Here is a 22,785-nt window from a genome sequence, read left to right on the forward strand (position 1 = left end):
GTTTGGCTTCAGAAAGGCAACCATTCATCAAGCATTCAGCCACTGTCCTGCCCGATGGGTGCAGGTATCGAATTAAGGATCATTTTAATAAATTCTTTTAAATGCTTCTTCTAAGTGAGAACGAAAGGATTCAATGGTACATAATTAGTCGAAGCATCCTTAATTGGTGAGGGGGAAATCAATTGCTGGTGGGCCTAACTGTGCAGGAGCCAGAGGGGGGAGGTCCAAATGGGGAATATTCTTTTAAATCATTCTTCTTATTTAAGACACCTATACATATATATCCATCCATATATTGATAATATTTTAACTGTTTTTCAGATCAAACACTAGGATATGATGTTTCCTTGAGTAAGAATTATGCTGTATCGGGTGAATCTTTAGACATACATCTAAACATTGGAACAATCAGTTCATTAGTGGATTTGTATAGGCCAGATGGAACATCAGTTGGAACCTGTTCAGCACCATTAGGAGGTAGCATTGGAACATGTGCTCCAGGCTTATCGCAGGCAAACGGAATAACTACCTACAGTATAGCAACTGTGTCACGCGCCTCAGATCAAGGTGTTTGGACAAGTTTACATGGGAGTGAAACTGGAAGCATAAACATTACAGTTTATAGTAAGTATATTGATTTAGATAAAGAAAGATTATAAATTCATAAATTCAATAAGCAAATTATGTGTATGCTCTTATGTTACAATCAGCAAATGTACAAATGATTTCGTGCACTAATATCGAGAAATTGATAATGTTATGGCTTATTTTAAAGATTGGCAATTTCTCTTCAATTTAAGGCCTACTTCGAAAAAATCCATCCAATACAATCGAAGCTACGGAACTTAGAAATAAATACATCAGATTTCCAGCCTGGGGGAGTTCAGAACCTTTCTCATTTATATGTACTCTATATGTTATTATTTTATAAAACGAGCCAGGTACATGTGCATGTAGTCATCTACCTGATGATACACTCCTGGTCACCATGGATATGGTGTCCCTCTACACCAACATCCCACATGAGGACGGGATCATAGCCTGCTGTGTGGCGTGCACACTCAGGGGAATAAGCACCCTTCAACAGATTTAGTGGAACTTCTTAGGCTAGTACTCATATTGAACAACTTCACATTCAACGTGTATGTAGAGCACTATCTTCAAGTAAGTGGTACGGCAATGGGCACCAAAATGGCAACATCTTATGTGAATGTGATTATGGGCCCTCTCGAGTCAAAGCTACATATAGCAGCCCCATCGAAACCATTCAGCTGGCTTAGATTCATTGATCACATCAAGATCAAATTGACATCCGGTAGAGAGTCCTTTGAGGAATTCATTCGTTTTGAGAATTAGCTCCATCGGACCATTAAATTTACTGTCGAATTTCTCCGACGGGAAAAATAAGTTTTTGGACACCTTTCCACACCCGTCAATGGAGATAATACACATGGATTTATACATTAAACGGACACTCACCAGTACCTTTGCCTGTCCAGTTGTCATCTATCCCACACTATAAGGAGCATTTCATTTTCCCAGATTTTGAGAACCAGGCGCCTCGTCTCCGACGATGATGACTTCAGACATCGCTGTGTAGATCCACAGATTGTGATGTCGACAGGATAAAAGAATTGGACAGGGCGAGTACACTGGAATACAAAGCCAGAACGAAAACTGGAAAAGTACCTTGTTTGGTAACCTTTCATCCTGGCATGCCCGCATTGTCAGCAATCTTCCAGAAACACTGGCACATCGTGTCGTCATATCCAGCAAACTTGAGGTTATCTTCCCGAAACCCCCTATACTCAAAGCTTACCGCCAACAAAAAAACATCAAAGATTTGGTGTCGATGGTATGCGTCCTTCACCCCCTCATACTACTACCACTGACATTTAGCAGTAAGAGGTGTAAACTCTCTCCGTATATAAAGTACTCACAACACCATTTCATTCAAATGTTTGACCAATGGACAGAGATACCGCATCTTCCAGTTGGTCTCCTGCACATCGGCCAATGTATACGTAATATACCTTATTACGTGTGCCAAGTGTAGCATGCAGTATGTAGGGGAGACCAAAACACCACTCAGTCTGAGGATAAACAACCACCGTTGTTCCATCAAACAGAAACACCAGGACTTGCCAGTAGCAAGACATTTCAACATGCCGAGCCACACATGGCATGACATGTAGTTGGTGCCCATTGACCACTGCAGGGGTTGGAATGACCAGCAACGCCTGAATAGGGAACAGCATTGGATCAACCAACTCCAAACCGGCTACCCTACCCACATCACATGAATAAAGATAATCCTCCACATGCTATGTAGTTAAGGGACTCTCACAACAGAACATCTCACTATAAGTAAAAACTGGAAATTTAGTCGCCTCTATCATTCATTTGGAGCTCCATTATGGAATAAATATTTATTCCAAATTATAATTTGAAGTTCTTGCCACACACAAATTTACATTTTGCAGAGGTTCACAGCATATAAGAGCACATAGGTTCTCATAGGACCTTACAGCGGACGGGGGAACCCCCATCGGGGGAATTCCCGCCTTTTTCCAGCTGTAGTCCTATGCCATCCTATTTTTTAGCCCACCATCATCAGATGGTGGCCATGGCTATTCAAATCGCCCTGCGTCCGTGGTCTGTCCGTCCGTCCGTCCGTCCGTCCGTCGTCCGTCCGTAAACAATTCTTGTTATCGCTAATCCTCAGAAAGTACTCAAGGGATCTTTCTCAAATTTCATATGTAAGTTCCCCTTGGTGCCTAGTTATGCATATTGCATTTTGAGACCAATCGGAAAACAACATGGCCGACAGGCAGCCATCTTGGATTTTGACAATTGAAGTTTGTTATCGCTATTTCTCAGAAAGTGCTGAAGGGATCTTTTTCAAACATTTTGTAGGTTCCCCTTGGTCTGTAGTTATGCATATTGCATCTTTGGACCAATAGGAAAACAACATGGCCGACAGGCAGCCATCTTGGATTTTGACAATTGAAGTTTGTTATCGCTATTTTACAGAAGGTACTGAAGGGATCTTTCTCAAAATTCATATGTAGGTTCCCCTTTGTCCCTGGTATTGCATTTTTGGACCAATCCGAAAACAACATGGCCGACAGACAGCCATTATCGCTAAATCTTAAATTTTTTATATAGGTTCCCCTTGTTTGAATAGTACTAGAGGGCTGTTTCTGAATTTACACAGATTAGTAAGACTTAGATGAAGAGAAAAGTAGAGAAAAGATCAATCTGACATGGAACCTATAAAGATCATTCAATGGTGGGCGCCAAGATCCCTCTGGGATCTCTTGTTTATACTAAAACAATGTTTTTCACGTCGTATCATTTTGAAATCAAGTATACCTGTGATTGGTAGTCGTGTCCGACATGTCATTTCTAAGTGAGTGAAAGACCGGAACATTAGCACTCAATTTCAGCACTTTAATATCTATCTAAGTCATTTCTATCGTGGTACATAAATTTATGATATTATTGTAAAGCATCATAAAAAAACAATATACAAAATCTGCAGCATATTGTATCGGCACAGGCCATGTGTTGACAAGTGGAGTTGCAAGTGGAAATACATAGTTCGCAAGTACACATTGATCTTTCAATATAATCACGGAGATGAGTCACATAAATATGATCCAATAGTTTTAAAACCATAAACTCATACTTCTACCAAAAACGAAGTCCTTGAAATAATCCACACGTTACCCGGCCATGGTTGTAACTTCAGTTGTGTCGGATAAGTTCCGCCAGAGCGCACATGATAACCCGGTCAATTTTACAGTGTCATGAGCTTGGATATAATTATTGACTACTTTAATCATCAAAAGGCGTATGTTTGTCAACATCAATACTGTTGGATCTTACAGTTTTACATTAACAATAGCTCTCACTGTTATTGATGACGTCATTTTATTGTGTACTACGCATTACATCACTCATAACAACTCATAACAACTTGTTTTTTGTCTGCCATCCTGGCAACAGTTCTTAGTACGAGTACTATACATCTGGTATATAATCATGTAAATAATTATGGCGGGCATTTATTAGACATGTGTAAACACTGTAATATCTTTATTTTAAATGGTAGAATGGGCGAAGACCGAGATGTCGGTAAACTAACATGTAAGAATGCAAGTGTTGTAGATTATTGTATAGGGAATTTTGAACTGTTTAAATTAGTAGATTATTTTTCTATTAATGAATTTACTTCTCTTTTGTCAGATGTACACTGTCCAATGCACCTAAATCTACTTAAAACATGTAATATTACAAACGATTGTGATAATGAGATTTCCGAAGATGATTGTTTTATTCCCAAACCAAAAAAATGGAATGATATTGAAAAGGATAAGTTTGTACAGTCAGTATCTGAAAGATACTCGTATATAGAGAATATTGTAAATAACATGTGCAATAATGAAATTAAAAATGTAACTTTTATCAATGAAACTGTAAATACTTAAGGCTTTTGGTAAAGATCTAGTATGTAATGAATATATAAAATCTACTGCAGATATCATGCTACCATTATACGTCAAACTCTTTAATTATATATTCGACACTGGTAATATCCCAGATGTGTGGTTGATGGGCAATATTATACCAGTTTTTAAAAATAAAGGAGATATCCATGATGCTAATAATTACAGACCAATTACACTGGTAAGCTGTCTGGGTAAGTTATTTACAACCATTATCAATGAACGACTCACCAATTATGCAGATAGCATTGAACTTATACTAGAAAACCAAGCGGGATTTAGAAAACATCATTCCACAACTGATCATATTTTTTCACTCTATTCTTTAATTGAACTATCAAAACAATTCAAAAGTAAAATGTACTGTGCATTTATAGATTTTGAGAAAGCCTTCGACAGTGTCTGGAGATTAGGACTGTGGAACAAATTAATTACAAGTAATATAGGAGGGAAATGTTTTAAAGTCATAATTAATATGTACAATGGAATTAAGGCCAAAGTAATTAAAGGAGGTTCTGTCTCTAACATTTTTAATTGTAATTCCGGTGTAAGACAAGGGGAAAATTTGTCCCCATTTTTATTTTCAATCTTTTTAAATGATCTAGAACATTTCTTAATATCACATGACTGTAGAGGTTTATATAATTTGGCGGGAAAACTAGAGACAGAGCTACAAGTTTATCTCAAGTTGTATGTAATGTTGTATGCCGATGATACCATTCTACTTGCAGAGTCAGTAGAAGATTAACAAACACAACTTAACGTATTTCACACCTACTCAAAATTGTGGCATCTTAAAGTTAACATTGACAAGACTAAGATAATGGTTTTTGGGAGAGGAACGGTGTCACGAAATATACAGTTCACCTATGATGGCAATAATTTAGAAATTGTGAAAAATTTTAAATATCTCGGGGTTTGTTTCACTAGAAATGGTTTTACACATTTGAATATCAAACAATTATATGAAAAAGGCCTTAGGGCCATGTATGGCGCTATTTCAAAATGCAGAAATCATAATCTGTCCATCGATTGTAAAATGGATATTTTTGATAAAGCAATCAAACCGATTATACTATATGGCTGTGAGGTTTGGGGGTTTTGTGACACCAAACTCTAAGAACGTCTACATTTGAAATTCTGTAAACATATCCTTAGATTAAAAACATCTACACCAAACTTTATGATATATGGAGAATTGGGAAGGTTTCCATTAAGTATAAATATAAAAGTTCGTATGATTGGATTTTGGGCCAAAATGATGGTCTCAACTCATAATAAATTGAGCAACAAATTTTTCCAAATTTTAAGACATTATAATGCTCAATGGTCTAACTATATTAAAAATATTTTTGAAGAATGTAATTTATTAGATGTTTTTGAAAACCATGAATTTACTAGTATACGCTGCTTAAAAAATACTGTTTTTCATACCCTAAGAAATTTGTTCATATGTAATTGGAAAAATGACGTTTTCAATTCTCCAAAAGGGACCAATTACAGAATTTATAAACATGATTTAAGTTTAGAAAAATATCTACTTGACCTCCCTCCTAAGCTAGCTAATTCCTATTGTAAATTTCGAACTTGTAACATTAAATTACCAATGGAATACGGAAGATGGAATAACATCCCAAGAGAAAATAGAATCTGTAGTCTGTGTAACTTGAATGAAATAGGAGACGAATTCCATTATCTATTTAATTGTAGCGATCATCAAATAGCATTAAACAGAAAAAAATATATATCTACCCAGGTAGATACTATTATGAAAGACCAAGTACATTCAAATTTAATACACTTTTTAATTTTGTAGTAGACGATGAATTGAAATCACTTGTGAAATTAATTAAAGAAATAAGTATACGACTCAACAATATTTAAGATAATCTCTTGCTTAACAAATGTATCGATGTATTATATCATATGTCCTGTACAAATTTTGTATACATGTATATAATTCTCTACACTTTATATGTTTATGAGAATAGAATTTTGTCATTGTCATTGTCATTGTCATTGGTAGCAGGGCTGGTAGGGTACAATTGATACTGAGTATGTTTGCTTTTGATGTTCATCAAACTACCTAAACTTGATACATGTAGTAATTTCTAATATGTTTAAAAAAATATTTTTCAGCCATTCCTACAGTAACAGAAAGTAATTCAGTATCGCGTATGACCTTGTCATCTGATAGCAGTAATACCCAAAGTTTGACCATCACAGTGACGTGTGCATATCCAGCAGTTTCACTTGACTTGTCCTTCGTGGTAAGTGTTATATAAATGGAGGATATTTGCTCCCCAGGGGTCATTAGGGATAGATTCTTTAAAATGCTACAGGTGAGTTGGCTTGACCTTTATAATTTATATTGAAGAGATTAGAAATCTTGGGCTTGGGGCTAGGTTGGCAAGGCCTCTGGCAATAATATAAGGGACACTTGTTATTATTAGCTCACCTGAGCCGAAGGCTCATGTGAGCTTTTGCTATGGGGGTATCGTCCGCCGTCTGTCGTCTGTCGTCCGTCGTCCGTTAACTTTTTTTAACCGAGAGTGTTGAAATTCGCATTAAATGATTAGTTAGAAGGTCCTGACTAGATATTTGTATTTATTAAGTGAAAATAAAATTCAAGATGGCTGCCATGACCGCCATCTTTGAAATCATGTTTTTCCTTATAACTCCAATATTATTTGCTTCGTAGTAAGAAGACTTTCTAGGAATGTTCTAGTGACATTTCTGAATAAGAGGTGTTGTTTCAAAAATTCATTGAATTTACAAGATGGCTACCACAGCAATTATCATCTGATGAGCTATGGAAAAGTACATTATTTTTTGTTTGTGAACAAGATATCTAATGACTAGAACATTGTTTAGAGTTGATTTTCAATAACAAGGTTCAGATAGTGATGATAAAGAGACGACTTTAATTTGGAGTACGTATAATGAGTGGTTGATTTTTAATCAATTTAATTGTATGGTTTGTACCTGTCTGTATACACTGTATATATATCTTCAGTGTGAACATTGCTGCTAGGGGTCCCAAATGGGGGAACTGGCAGCTAACTAGCTTGGCTGCTAACAGCACCCATGGCCCCTGTTTATATCTTCAATGTGAACATTGCTGCTAGGGGTCCCAAATGGGAGGGTTCTGCAGAACATTTCTTTGTTTAAGATAACTAGGCTTTTGGATTTTCTACTCTCTGATAACAGTTACTTTTGATGAGAAAACCTGTTAGCTTAATCTCTGCATGAAACCATAGTATTGCTGGGTTAGGGTCACACAGGAAAACAATAAAATTAATTAGATAAAGGGCACCAGAGGTCTGGGAATGAAGCCCTATCTCCAGAGCTGCCCAGTTACCCAGTGTCTAGCTTTAATGTGTAAATATGGTAAATATCAGAAAACTTCTGATAATTTAAATCAAATTTGGAGAGAGTCTAAAGGTTTCTAATTCATTAGTCATATACATATATATTATGTAGTGATACTGTGCAAGTGGAAAGCCTGTCACATTGATACTATTTATGTCTTTACATTGCTCTATGTTGTGACTTGTGCAAATGAAAAGTAGGAATGATGATAGGACAACATCAACTGACATCTAGGATGATAATTGCATGCTGATAGCAAATATCGCAAAATTAGGTCACTGTGACCTACTTTTTCAGTTATTATATTAGGGCAATAGAAATGGACACTTCAGATGAGAGAGGCATGTCAATAACAAATACTTCAGAATTAGGTCACTGTGACCTACTTTTTCAATTATTACATTAGGTCAATAGAAATGGACATTTAGGATGAGAAAGGCATGTCGATAACAAATATTGCAAAATTAGGTCACTGTGACCTACTTTTTCAGTAATTATATTAGAGCAACAGAAATGGATAGCTTGGATGAGAAAGGCATGCTGATAGCAAATATGGCAAAATTAGGTCACTGTGTACTTCTTTTTCAATAATTATATTATGGCAACAGAAATGGGCATCTAGGATAAATGCATGCCGATAACTGATATTGCAAAATTCGGTCACTGTTACCTACTTTTTCAATAATTATATTAGGCAATTATTTTGTCTAGATTGCCTCAATAAGTTGACAATATACTGTAATGTCATTACTTCTTCAACTTAATATGTATATGTATATTGAAATATTGCAAACATGGCATTCAACATTTTGATGGTGATGAAAATGATGAAAACAAAAACTTGATGAATTTTGTTGAAGCTTCCTGTGGATGATCAGCACTGGACACAGATGGATTTCCATTGTGTTTGAAATAACTACATCTTTCAAGATATCCACCATTTTTTGCCATCTCCAGAATCACATTCTCCAGAAGTTTTAACCTTACATTCTTTGAGATAGACCCTTGGTAATATATTGCCCACCAGCTATGCGGCTATCAGCCTCTAGTTGGTTCGTATGGAGATGTAAAAAAATGATATGGGGCTATAATCACAGCAGGTGAGCGTTTAGGCCTATAGGCCTCTTGTATATAAATGAGGCTGGTCTGACCCCTGGGGCCCAAGAAACAAGGCCCCAAAAGTAGAACTTAGCAAACTTTTTGCTTTGAAATCATTCCTTCTTAATGCCTTTATTGATTACAACAAAATTTGATTTGAAACATCTTAAGGGAACAGCAATCATAATTTATATAAATGAGACAGGTCTGAGCCCTGGGGGAAGAAGGATGAAACATCATTGGGGAAGGTCAATCCTAATTGATATAATTAATAAGTCTTGTCCCACCCATTGAGACAGAGGCCGAGGGGCATGCCCCAAAAATAGGCCAGTAATATTAGGAGGATAATTTGACGAACATCAAAGAAATTGCAATAGTATTCATTTCAGTGTTTTTATGTAGGTACTTACTCTAGAAACACCATATAAAAAGTATCAATCAATAAAACTTTCGGAAAATGATTAAATCGACAGATATTCAAGACATGTTAGGAGTTTCCGATTCAATTTTTAGTTGGGGGGTAGGGGTAAATTTTTGAAAGAGCAGACATATTTTTTTCTACATGACGTCATCACACGTCAAAAGTTATCTCCCTTTAACAAAATCGAAGAATTTTCATTATTTCATACATTGAATTTCCCTTCATTGATTAATTTCATAATATATGTTGGTACATTCACTTATATAAACATATTAACATTCAATGGAAACAATAAGCGAAAGGCAATTAGTTAAAGACCATGGGCAAATGATGAATTATAGTGGCAGTGTACATGTATTTCGTTACTGGTTCAAATCTCTGTTAGAGGTAGGGATACACTTTTCATTATACTTTTTAATGAATATGTATGCTTTCGTGTATTTTAGTCCAGTGTTATAATACGATAACAACCATTGGGCAAATACAAACATTTGGAAGTATTTTCGTGTATGACGTCATTACTATACCAAAGTTATCTCCCCTGCACATGATTATTTTTAGTTTTATGCAAACATTTATCCAATCACATCGTTACTTTTGTTCATTCCAAACACGCTTTGGGTATCACACTGTTTTGTTAACGATAGCGATTACCATTACTATGTTTATCGTCTATTGATGTCCTTATTTCATAATAGCCATAAAACACACGGAATATATTGGTTGCAGTAAGCATGGTACAAATCAGATATAGACGGGTCTTACATATATAAGTACCAGTTTAACTGGTTTCTGTGCTGTTGTTTTGTTAAAAATACAATTGTAATGTCCTCATCGTAGAACATATTTTTAACTATATTAATTTGACAGACATTAGTTATTATAGATGACACCCCCTACCCCTTACTCTTAGCACTTAGCATTCACCGTGCATATATTAAAACTTGTTTCTGTTAATAGTTTTGTTGTTGTTAAGAATGCGCCTAATCCTTCATCGGCATCCTCCTAATCATACCCACACTATCTTAACAGGGATATTTTGCCAAAAAAATAATAGAGAAACAAAATGAAAATGAAGATCCAAATAAACAAACACGCAGAAAATATGAAAAATTATATTTTATACAAAAAGTAAACTGTCAAAACCGGGACAATTTATAAATATTATTAGTTGCAAATACTTTGCTAATGTTAGTTAATATATATAACATCAAATTAATTCTATACACGATCGTCCTATGACAGATTAAACGTGTTTTTGTCTGAAATATGGCACTTTTGCACAATCAATGTATTGCAATGCTGGGCTTCCATAGTTTTTAAGATCGGGTTATAACCTCCTGTGACAGGACACCAAATTGTACAAAGTCATGCTGTTTTTCATTTAATTATAATGAATGCTTCATCAAATACTGATAAATTTATTGATACTTCAGTATAGCATCGGATAATAATAATATCGGATGCAAGCATCATACATTCGTCATAATACGAAAGCAGACGAAATCGCCGGAATTTGTGTCTAATATGAATGAATGTACGACACTGACTCGTATGGCATGACACAGATGATAACACAACATCACTGAATACATAAACAAATATCACTGATACAATATTAGAAGTAATTTGAAGTCGTACCATGCAATACACTTTCAGTAAACCGACGAACACATGGAGGTCTCGGCAAACAACAACAATCTAGTTACCTCCCTTTGTATGTATGGAAGGCCGTGGCGCTATAACAATTTTGCGTTATTTTGTTCAACAATGATCGCTAAAATTAAGTATGTTCCGCAACCGATATTTTCCGATACTTTTGATATGTTATTTATTCACATTTTATGAACAGTTTGTGATAGGAATCGTTACTATTGCATTTTTTTTGATGATATAGTGTAATATTACTGGCATAAAAGGGAAACTTGGCTGAAATTTTGCTTTAAGATGCTGCTCTTCCTTTAAGCCAAAATGGATAGAAACCAGATTTGATCTGAAACATAACTGGCTGGGTAAAGATAATTTATGGTAATGATGCTGGATTGAGGGGTGTGGCCCTGCTGTTACTGTTTGTCAGATGACCATTAAGGCCAATGGGCCTCTTGTTTTTGTTGCGAAGGAGTGCAACTCTCAAAATCCACTCCCATTACAAGTTAATTGCATGTATAAACATTAACCTGTGTGGCTTTAAATTCTTGTTCCAAGACCTAAGCATTCCACTTATAAGAACGTGAGTATTTGATTCTAAATTTAGTTTTAAAGGGTGGTCAAATTGAAAAACTAACTAGTTTAATGAAACGTTAATTTGGGTGAAATTCCTCTTTGGGTCAACTGTGTTCTAACATTGACACCTCCACATTGAAGAGTTTGAGGTGGTCTAAAAATACTATCTTTTACTACAAAATAGTTAATTTATGTTCACGAAATACTTTTTATATTGGCCCTGATATGCTGCTGTAGTAGCCCTGCAGGTGTAGATCAAACATCTAATTCTAGACCTAACCATATATATCCACACTTGAATTAATTATCTACTAGCCATCATCTATGTGTTAGTGTTGACTGATTAACATGGAAAAAGTGGGAAATCAGAAGTCTGGATATATATACTTGCTTGGATGAAAGGCTACAAAATATCAAAACTACAAACCTAGCTAGCCGATACTTTTATGTTGTTATGATGATATAGTGGTAATAAGCTCGGGATTTGCATGAAATGACCTAGATCAACTAAATAATGCTGCAATAAATTACTGCTAAGAAGCAAGTGAGCTATACAGGCCCATTTGGCCACTTGTATTGTTTAACATCCTATCAACAGTTCTTGTAATTTCAAGATGGCATTGTTATGTGTTTGTATGTTATATGCCACACGGTCATATTCACAGTTAACATATCTTGATTCCAGCCGACTGGAGGGGGTAATGAGGAGAATGCCCCATCGTCAACATCAACATGTACCTCTACTGGTAACACAGGGTGTTCTGACACAGATGCCAACAGTTACACCTGTGTCATTACACCACAACATGAGGCAACTCTATCAGCTGGTACAACATACCATATCAAGGCAGCAGTTAAGTTAGACGGGTTGTCTATTGGAGTAGACATCACCATCAATGGCACAGATATAACAGTGCAAGGTTAGTAGTGTTGTGGTTCATTACGTATACACAAATTATTATAACTATAGTTGATACAGCTGTCTGAAGAAATGTCCTTCTACATATTCAGACCAAGCTGGAGTGTTAGCCCATTTCCTAATGAGTGTACATGTGAGACATTCCTGATGTCCTTCTTCCCAGAGACACATTTAGATTATAGCTCACCTTATCCGAAGCTGATGCAAAGCTACGTCGTTGGTTGTCAATTAACATTTCCTTAAAATCACTACTTATCTGATGAATGACTGAGATTTTAATGAAATTTGGCCTTAAGAAACCTATATATGTGGTTTAGTGGAACCAATTTCTTTACTAATAAAAGAATTTTTTTTTTTTAAATCTTTCTCCTCATTTTAATCAATAGGAATGAAAGAATTCAGTCCCAATTCGGTCTGAAGCATCCATGGGTGAAGGGCAACTATTTTGTATAGGGCCAATAAAGCAATTTCATTAAAATTCTTCTTAATTTAATTCTCTTCATCTGTAGGATATTGGAATCTTCTTTGGAACCCGAAAGCTAGATGTTCATTAAAGGAAAGTGTTGACTGCAATGCATAGTACTGAGAGACAGCTAGATCCTAAAGTGGGAAATGTATTTGTAATAAACTTAGACGTGCTTTGCCATATAATCAATACAATATCTAGATGAGCAATGCAGGCTTTATTGGCCTTCTGTCCTTTATGTAACATTTCAGTGTTTTATATCAGATGTATTGCCTCTGATATTAATGGTGTATATGTCAAAGGCAGTGCTTCTTATGTGGAATATAGTTGACCTTGACATTCAAAAAAAATTTTTATGATTTTTTTCTAAGCATATTTCCCATTACAAGTATAAACTTCAAAGTTTTAACATATTGTACCAGATGAAAAATCTACAGGGACCAATATACCAACTTAAGGCCATCCTCAGGTGCATTTCCCATACAGAACGGGCCGCGGTGGCCGAGTGGTTAAGGTGTCCCGACACTTTATCACTAGCCCTCCACCTCTGGGTTGCAAGTTCGAAACCTAAGTGGGGCAGTTGCCAGGTACTGACCGTAGGCTGGAGGTTTTTCTACGGGTACTCCGGCTTTCCTCCACCTCCAAAACCAGCTGGCATGTCCTTAAATGACCATGGCTGTTCATAGGACGTTAAACAAAAACAAACAAATTCCCATACAGATACCAATTTAAATATCAGTTTGGATAGGACTTCTCTAATAGTAATGTCATTTAGAAGCATAAAAATCGTGTAGATATGAAAGGATGTACAATCTAATTCATTCCACTTTGTTCTATGCATTTTAAACGTCTGCAAGGGACCTTCCAGGTCCTCTTCCGTTTTTAGTCGTCAATGAGAAAAGTTTTGGGGGACTGAGGCTGATCCGGCCAATCACAGCTATCCCAATTGTATACCTTCTCTGTTGCATATAGTTCCCGTTTTACCAGTGTAATGACGCTCGCTGGTCACAATTGGTGTATCCTTAATATCTACTACTGTTTCTTAATTTACAATTACATGAATTTTACTGTTGAAATGTCAAGTTACAAAAAAGAACTGAATAATTACTACTTATGCTCTCGTAGTTATACAATTAAAGAGAGTGCAGGGCGGGCATTTGATTGGTCGTCCAATCACTGCGCGTCTACATCATCAGAGGCTGAGGATGCAAGTGTTGCTTAATTTTAATTGTTGACGCCTCATCACAGCTCGCCCAATGGGGGCATACAATTGTACCTGATAAACGAAAACGCCCCACACTCTCTCATAGGTACCCGTGTACAATCGGGAAAAAATACGAAAATTACTCAAGTCAGTAACCATATATAAGGCATTTTCAATTATGGCGTAAGTGAAACAATTTCAAACTCATTGAATGTTCATTTGCCCATAGCAGACAATATCCAATATTCATTGATACTCTTGTTCAAGACAGTGTATGTTGATTGTTAGGAGTGCTTGTACAGAGATTGTCTATGTTTTTGGCTACACAAGGTAGGAATTAGTAGTATCTAGCTATAGGTTGTTAGACATTGACATGATTGTGATAGAATGAGATGTAGACTTGGTCATATTTTACACACGCTCAGGTTAACATATAAGTCAAAACTTGATAGCCTTTAACATAAATATCATCATTCTATTGTCATTTTATTATCTCACTAGTTTCCAGTAACAGTGAGTTAATTGTTGTACTACTGGATTCTGTGTCAGTGTTTCTATTTTGGGTAGCCTAGTATTTTGTATTTGAAGTTTATAAAAAGGTAACACGTCCAACAAGTTTAAGCTTATATCGGTTCCTATTCTAGTTTGCACCCATATAGGTGATTGAATGATTTCATAACTTTAATACTGTGGGGAAATTGCCATTGTGTGAACTAGATCATAGTATTGACCAATTCTCTAATTGGCATCAATTGAGATACTTAGATACGTAGAAACATCTAGGACTAGTAGTGACAGCTTGTCAAATGTTGCTGATGTTTCAGAATCGATGTTCTATAGGACTTGTGAACATATCTTCAAAACTTTGATCAGCCATACATCGCATCTTTTGATTCATATCAAAACTTGGTGTCAATACACACCAGCACCTATGATCTATGAAAAGTGTGCTTAATTTCATTTCACAATTTCCTAACCTGACGTTTTCAGGCCCTTTGGCCCTTTGATAATACCTGAAGATCTGACAAAATCTGATGACCGTGCATTTATAATTTGCATATAGTTATTAATCATGACAATGACAGATTATTACTTTCTCCCTTATGTCGAGAGTATTTAAATATAAAAGCAACAAAAGTATTGATGTTTGTCCTCTGATTCCTTGAGTGATAAGTGTATTATAATATGCTTAGCATCTTTTTGTCCAAATATTTATTGTAACTGATCCATCTTGATTTGTTTACATGTCATGTCCATCTGTCAACACTTATTTGTGGATATTATCTCAGAACCCAGAAGGCCAAATTTTCTGAAACTTCAAATAGTGTTAAACTGTTATGTAAGGATGTGCAATAAGGGTTCCTGGTGTCATTGTCAAGGTAGCTATTATTACTAAATATAGAACAAGCAGTATACTGTCAAAAATACATCATCTAAAAAGACCATTACAAAGAGCCAAACTTTCTGAAAATGCAGATGTGTAAATAGGAGTTTATCAATTTCTAAGGTCAAGATTAAAATCACTGTTGCTAAAAATAAAACTGAGAATATGTCAAAAATACATTGTCTTAAGCCCTTATAGAACCAGGCCACACATCCTGACATTTCAAATGATGATACACAACGAACTGCTGCAGGTGCACAATAGGGATTGATAAATTTCTCAAGATCAAGATTGATGTTGCTAAAAATAAAACTGAAAATAAACTGTCAAAATACATCATCTTTAACTCTTACTTAAGGTTTTTTCTTTCTGAATTTATAGTACATGGTACATTCTGAACTGCAAGTGTGCAATAGGGGTTTATAAAGTTCCTTAGGTCATGTTTGAGGCTAAAAGGCCACATTTTCTTATATATATGTTGATCTAAAATAGCGATTTGACAATTCCTCAAGTAAAGGTCGCTTCTATTAAATTTGGGTGGCCATCATTCAAGGTAAAATGGTCAAACATCATACTAACCACTTTTAAAAGAAAATATAGTTAGTGTACAAGCTACTTCATGCGCATCAAACAGGAAAGTTCACCATAATTTCATAATCTTGTCATATTATTTGGATGAAATAGGAAATAATTTAATATCAAGTTAACAAAGGTTTAGTTCGAGGTAACAGACTGACACTTTTCAGCTTCCTTTCTGACGTGTTAGTAATCTAAAGTAAATTGATTAAAATTTTTAGGCCACCATTTGATCTGTTCTAAATTCCCTTTGTCCTTGGTATGTCATCCATCCATTAACTCTTTCAACACGGAAGACCGAGCAAGGAGAAATAACAGAACTTGGCATTATAACATTATAACGTTTCTTGTTAGGTCATTTGAACTTGAAGGGTCAGTATGCATGACCTTAGCAGCCTTTGATTTGTGCTTCATCCATCATCGTTCACATTTTAAACTTCTTTTCAAGTTCCACCTGTGGGGTTCAACTCAAACTTACCTGAAATGATCCTGATATGGTCCTGACCAAGTGTTGTTATTTTTTGGGTCAGTCACAAAATCTAAGATGGCTGCCATATAAACCATCTTCAAAATCACTTGAGTAGGTTGTGGATTTTCAATTGTTGTAACAGACAATATCATGGAAGGAAATGAAGAAAGAGATAGATGAGGGGTTAATTGAAACTTTCAACACTGTTTCAATCTCCCGTTCAATTTGCACAGGATGCCGAACAGGCATTTGAGACATGTTTTCTGATTGGCTAAAATATACTGTTGTATATAGTAAGCACTGAGGTCAGCTGAACATGACTGCTTACTAGCCACCATTAGATTTTCATAATGCAGTGCATAATGATGATCTTTTCTAATCAGATTGTACCAATTACAGATGGATTTCAAAGCTGATATTTTTAGAATGGTCTGAACAAATCAACTACAGTCTGCATTTGGGTTATTTTGTTTTGATGTGTGTCAAATATGTAAATAGCCAGCTATTTTGTATTTAATAGTTTGTAGCAGATGCTTTTGTGATCAATTTAAAATGCAATCACCAGTGTTCTTACTATATTTTAAGGCCTATCAATCATTTGATCATCATATTTAAAAACAATACAAGGGAAAAGTTTGTTTCAAAGACATAGATCAAAATTATTCTTGTATATTGTACTTAAGTTGTTGTGATCTTTTGTATTTTAAACTTCAATAATTATCTGTTTTCATATAAGTTAGTAAGTTATAGACATTGTCTGCAATTCTACAATAAATTGGTTCCATAGTGTGTAAATATGTTAAGATTAAATATTAAATTGCGTCTGTAGTGTGGTGACTTGTGCACAAAAAATAAACACTTAATTAAGTCATTGAAAATTATGATAAATAATCTGGACATAGATTAGACATGCTTGATGCCTATGTCTAACTGGGTGTTTTGGTAGCTTTTCAGGCCTTAGTGTAAAAGGTCAAGGTCACTGATAACTTGGTCAAACTAAACACACGTTTCTCTGCATCACCCATAGGTGCTGTGCAGTGGAATATAATCAGGTCACTGTGACCTTCATTTTGAGGTCAAAGATCAATTGAGTGCAGAATTTTCAATACAATCTTGTTAGAGGTATAAATTTTCAAAACTGACTGGATCCTAGTTTGATATGTCTACCAGTACATAACTTTTTTCTGAGAAACGAGAATTTCACAACATGCGTTATACAAAAACAGATTATGTAACCACTGACAAAGACCTGAGGTGTGTGGTTGATCCTTACATATGGGTCTGTTTGTATTTCTCAGGAAGCTGATTATGAGTTGGTAGACTCTCCAGTGTGCTCTTGTGGTTTGGTCCTTTGAGCATTAACACTAACTCCATTTTTTTGCTATTCAAGGTAGTTATCAATAACTTCAAATTTACCCTACTTCAGAATGACACTTAATTACTGTGCAGGCTATACACTTGTAGCGGAACTGGACCGTGTCGATCATCGGTGACCACTCACTGGTTTGCTCAGTTGGTAGAGCATCCAGCTAGTGTTCAGAGGTCCTGGGTTCGAACCCCCCTCTTACCGTGCATTTGTCCTCTCCTATTACATATGGCGCCCAACTGAATACCCTCAGAGGTGGTATAGGGTCTTGTGTATGTCGAAGACTTTGTTGAAGGAGGGAGGAATGTAGCGGAACTGGACTGGGTCGATCATCGGCGACCAGGTAGCTCAGTTGGTAGAGCATCCGGTTAGTGTTAGGAGGTCCCGGTTCAAAAGTTTCTTGAATTTGCTTGCATGGATATAAGCTTTTTAACACTTTGAGTATCACCCATATTAATCCTGGATCAAGGTGACTCATCAAAAGCATACTTTGTAATGTAATCAGATCAACCACCTGCACAAAGTGGTGAGAAGTATTATATGTGAACTTACTTTAGAAGATTAAATGTCAAAATGTGGATGAATCTTATCATTGAGAAATGAATACCTTATAAATTCTGAATCTAATCATGATTTATCAGCTACAAGGTAGATACTTTTGTACATATTTAGTTTTTGAGATGATCCTGCTGACTAATTCTGAATGTTTTATAAATAGTTGAATGTGATTGTTACATCATTTTTTTGTTGATATTTATGCAGAAATTTGATAAATTACTAATAAATGCTTAACTATTAGTCTGTAGTTTCTTTGGTTTGTGACTTTTAGGAATTCATTAGAAAGTAATTCTGATATGTTTGGTTGGAGGATCTGACTTCCTGGTATAAAATTTCCAGGTAATTAGAAAGTGATATTGTTTGGTTGTGGATTTAACTTCCTGGTATTAAAGGGGAATGACTACCAGAATACAGGTAGATAACATTGAGTGACTGCGAATGTCTATAGATACAACTTAAAGTCCTCATAAACTGTGTATCTGCATACCTTAGGACTTATCACACATACTTTGACCCATCATTTAGGCCATGGAGTTGACTGAAAAATAGATATACAAAGAATATAACACACGGCTCCTTATTTTGTCTGTTCATTATTTCCTTCGCTATGTCATGACTAAATATTGTTTGTTAACCCACAAATGATTTTCTTGTCCTTTCTTCATATTTTGGAAAACTGGGCAATTCAATATCGTTTAAGATGCATTAATATAGAGATACATGTAAATTATTCTCTCCTAAGATGTATCAATTTAAAGATACCTGTCAATCATTCTCTCCTATAAAGATACCTGTCAATCATCCTCTCCTATAAATATACCTGTCAATCATCCTCTCCTATAAAGATACCTGTCAATCATCCTCTCCTATAAATATACCTGTCAATCATCCTCTGCTATAAAGATACCTGTCAATCATCCTCTCCTATAAATATACCTGTCAATCATTCTCTCCTATAAAGATACCTGTCAATCATCCTCTGCTATAAATATACCTGTCAATCATTCTCTCCTATAAATATACCTGTCAATCATCCTCTCCTATAAAGATACCTGTCAATCATCCTCTCCTATAAAGATACTTGTCAATCATTCTCTCCTATAAAGATACCTGTCAATTATCTTCTCCTATAAAGATGCATGTCAATTATTCTCTCCTATAAAGATACCTGTCAATCATCCTCTCCTATAAATATACCTGTCAATCATTCTCTCCTATAAAGATACCTGTCAATCATCCTCTCCTATAAAGATACCTGTTAATCATCCTCTCCTATAAAGATACCTGTCAATCATCCTTTCCTATAAAGATACCTGTCAATCATTCTCTCCTATAAAGATACCTATCAATCATCCTCTCCTGAACCATTAATTTATGATTTTTTCATGCATTTTATTTAAATGTTTTATTTAGCAATCACTACCACTACCACTCCAGGTAGGTTATCATCAGTTACTCGTTAATTTACCTGAACCTTTGTATACTTTTGTATTGATACCTACAGGTATGACATTGTACGCAGAACACATGTACAGTCAAGACACACATCAGAAACTTCACTCATTAATTATGTAACAATAATTCATAAAATGATCAAATGAACATATATTCATTTTTGAGAATTTTTCTTTACAAGAGATCTTAAATTACTTGACTGGAAGACCCAGCTGTGGTCTTAGTACAATTTGTCAGATCCTTGTAATCATACTTCATCCTTTGTTGCTTTGTTGAAATGTGTTAAATCTATATATAATGTATACGTATGCTGTATGTCCTTGAAGGATATTTAAGCCACCACAGCTTTTCTGCATCACTTTGAATAATAGACATGTAATGAAAAGATTTTGGATGAAGAGTTTGAAAAGTAGCGAGTACGTAAAATTATGATGAGGATCATTTAATAATAATCTTTGATTAATTACATTATGATCTCAATATAATGCAAACCTCGTATCAAAGAAAACATTTATGATCAATGCAATCAAATGTTATTGTCGACTAATATAATATACTTTTGCATTAAAGTTAAAATGTTTGCTTCTCCCTCTAATTTCATCCCTGTGTCTGATAAAATACCAGTGTGTTGATCTGTATAAGATTATCATTAAAACCAAGATATATATTCTTCTCTTATCAACAGATGGCATTTGTTTATATTTACTAATACTAAGGCCTATAGCTATGTGACATTAGAAATATTAATGTCTGTGACTTAGGTAATTTATACTAATTAAGGCCTGCAACATTCAGAATTATAAAGGTGTGACCTTAAGATAAACTGTTATCAAGATACATGTCAATCATCTTCTCTAATAAAGATACCTGTCAATCATCCTCTCCTATAAAGATACCTGTCAATCATCCTCTCCTATAAAGATACCTGTCAATCATCCTCTCCTATAAAGATACCTGTCAATCCTGCTCTCCTGAACCATCGATTTATGATATTTCATGCATTTTATCTAAATGTTTAATTTATCAATCACTACCACTACTACTACCTCTACCACTTCCACTACCACTCCAGGTAGGTTATCATCAGTTACTCGTTAATTTACCTGAACCTTTGTATACTTTTGTGTTGATACCTACAGGTATGACATTGTACTTAGAACACAGACAAGACATTTATAAAATATTCAAATGAACATATATTCATTCAAAGTAATTTTTTTAAGAGGGCTGTGGTCTTAGTACAATTTGTCAAATCCTGGTAATTATACTTTTCTCCTTTGTTGAAATATGTTGCAAGTATATCTCCGGAAACTAGAAACTAGTTTGATGCTTCAGTGTATGTATTGACCGGACTGCAATAAGTCTGTGTTTCTGGTTTTGCTCTGAAAATGTTTGGAATCAGTTGATTTGCAAACAGTTTTGTTTCATGAGTATCTTTATCATTTGGGTCATGTAAAAAAGAAAAAGATCTTTTCCTCTTTTACGATGCTTGTTTATAATGACCTTTACAACATGGTTGTCAAACATCAGATAATGAATAAAGTAATGCAGAAAGGGAGCATGTATTAGTGAGCAGTGAAATATTTTGGTTTTGACCTAAACTTAGGTCGTGACCTTGGCAATACCAGGGATTTGACCTTGGCAACACTGAGGTTAGATTGGAATCTTGGCAATAGTAAGGATGTGACCTTGGCAGCTCTGAGGTTAGGTTATGACCTTGGCAATACTAGGGATGTGACCTTGATAGCACTGAGGTTAGATTGTGACCTTGGCAATACTAATGATGTGACCTTTATAGCACTGAGGTTAAATCGTGACCTTGGCAATACTAGGGATTTGACCTTGGCAACACTGAGGTTAGATTGGAATCTTGGCAATAGTAAGGATGTGACCTTGGCAGCTCTGAGGTTAGGTTATGACCTTGGCAATACTAGGGATGTGACCTTTATAGCACTGACGTTAAATCGTGACCTTGGCAATACTAAGGATGTGACCTCGACAGCACTGAGGTTAGATTGTGACCTTGGCAATGCTCTAGTTGTAACCTTGGTACATGTATTATGCTGTTTATTGTGACACGATCGGTGATATTTTAGCTGCTATGACTATATATAACTGATAAATGTTCTAAGGAAAGGTTTGATTAATAAAGTCGAGCTATATATATAGATATCACCAGTATCCATGGCAACATGCTATTATATTATTTCCGAATAACTGAATCTTTAATTTCCAATAAAATTGACAGGCCCAACAACTTCCTCTCCAATCTCAAGTAGGTCCTCACAAGTCATTTGACTTAATTTATATACTGGTAGATATAGAATACATATATATCTATATATTGTAATTGAGTACTTTTTTTATTTATTATGTTTTCAGTTTTTATTTCAGCACATGAAAGATGGGTTTTTAGCCCACCATCATCAGATGGTGGGCTATTCAAATCGCCCTGCGTCCGTGGTCCGTCGTCCGTCCGTCCCTCCGTCCGTCCGTCCCTCCGTCCGTCCGTCCGTCCGTAAACAATTCTTGTTATCGCTAATCCTCAGAGAGTACTGAAGGGATCTTTCCCAAATTTCATATGTGGGTTCCCCTTGGTGCCTAGTTATGCATATTGCATTTTGAGACCAATCGGAAAACAACATGGCCGACAGGCAGCCATCTTGGATTTTGACAATTGAAGTTTGTTATCGCTATTTCTGAGAAAGTACTGAAGGGATCTTTCTCAAATTTCATATGTAGGCTTCCCTTGGTACCTAGTTA

The 22,785-nt window shown here is 35.5% G+C and overlaps 1 protein-coding gene across 1 annotated transcript; it reads left to right on the forward strand.

Annotated features, from left to right (window-relative positions):
• The first annotated feature begins 6,656 nt into the window (after window positions 1–6,656).
• On the forward strand, window positions 6,657–21,907 carry LOC117341419. The gene is made up of 3 exons (XM_033903269.1): window positions 6,657–6,781; window positions 12,311–12,545; window positions 19,981–21,907. Exons 1-3 carry the CDS (start codon window positions 6,689–6,691, stop codon window positions 20,028–20,030), a joined length of 378 nt encoding a protein of 125 aa, XP_033759160.1. The 5' UTR covers window positions 6,657–6,688; the 3' UTR covers window positions 20,031–21,907.
• The last annotated feature ends 878 nt before the right edge of the window (window positions 21,908–22,785 follow it).

The sequence above is a fragment of the Pecten maximus genome, chromosome 13 (assembly GCF_902652985.1).
Source record: "Pecten maximus chromosome 13, xPecMax1.1, whole genome shotgun sequence".
Taxonomy (NCBI): Eukaryota; Metazoa; Mollusca; class Bivalvia; order Pectinida; family Pectinidae; genus Pecten; species Pecten maximus.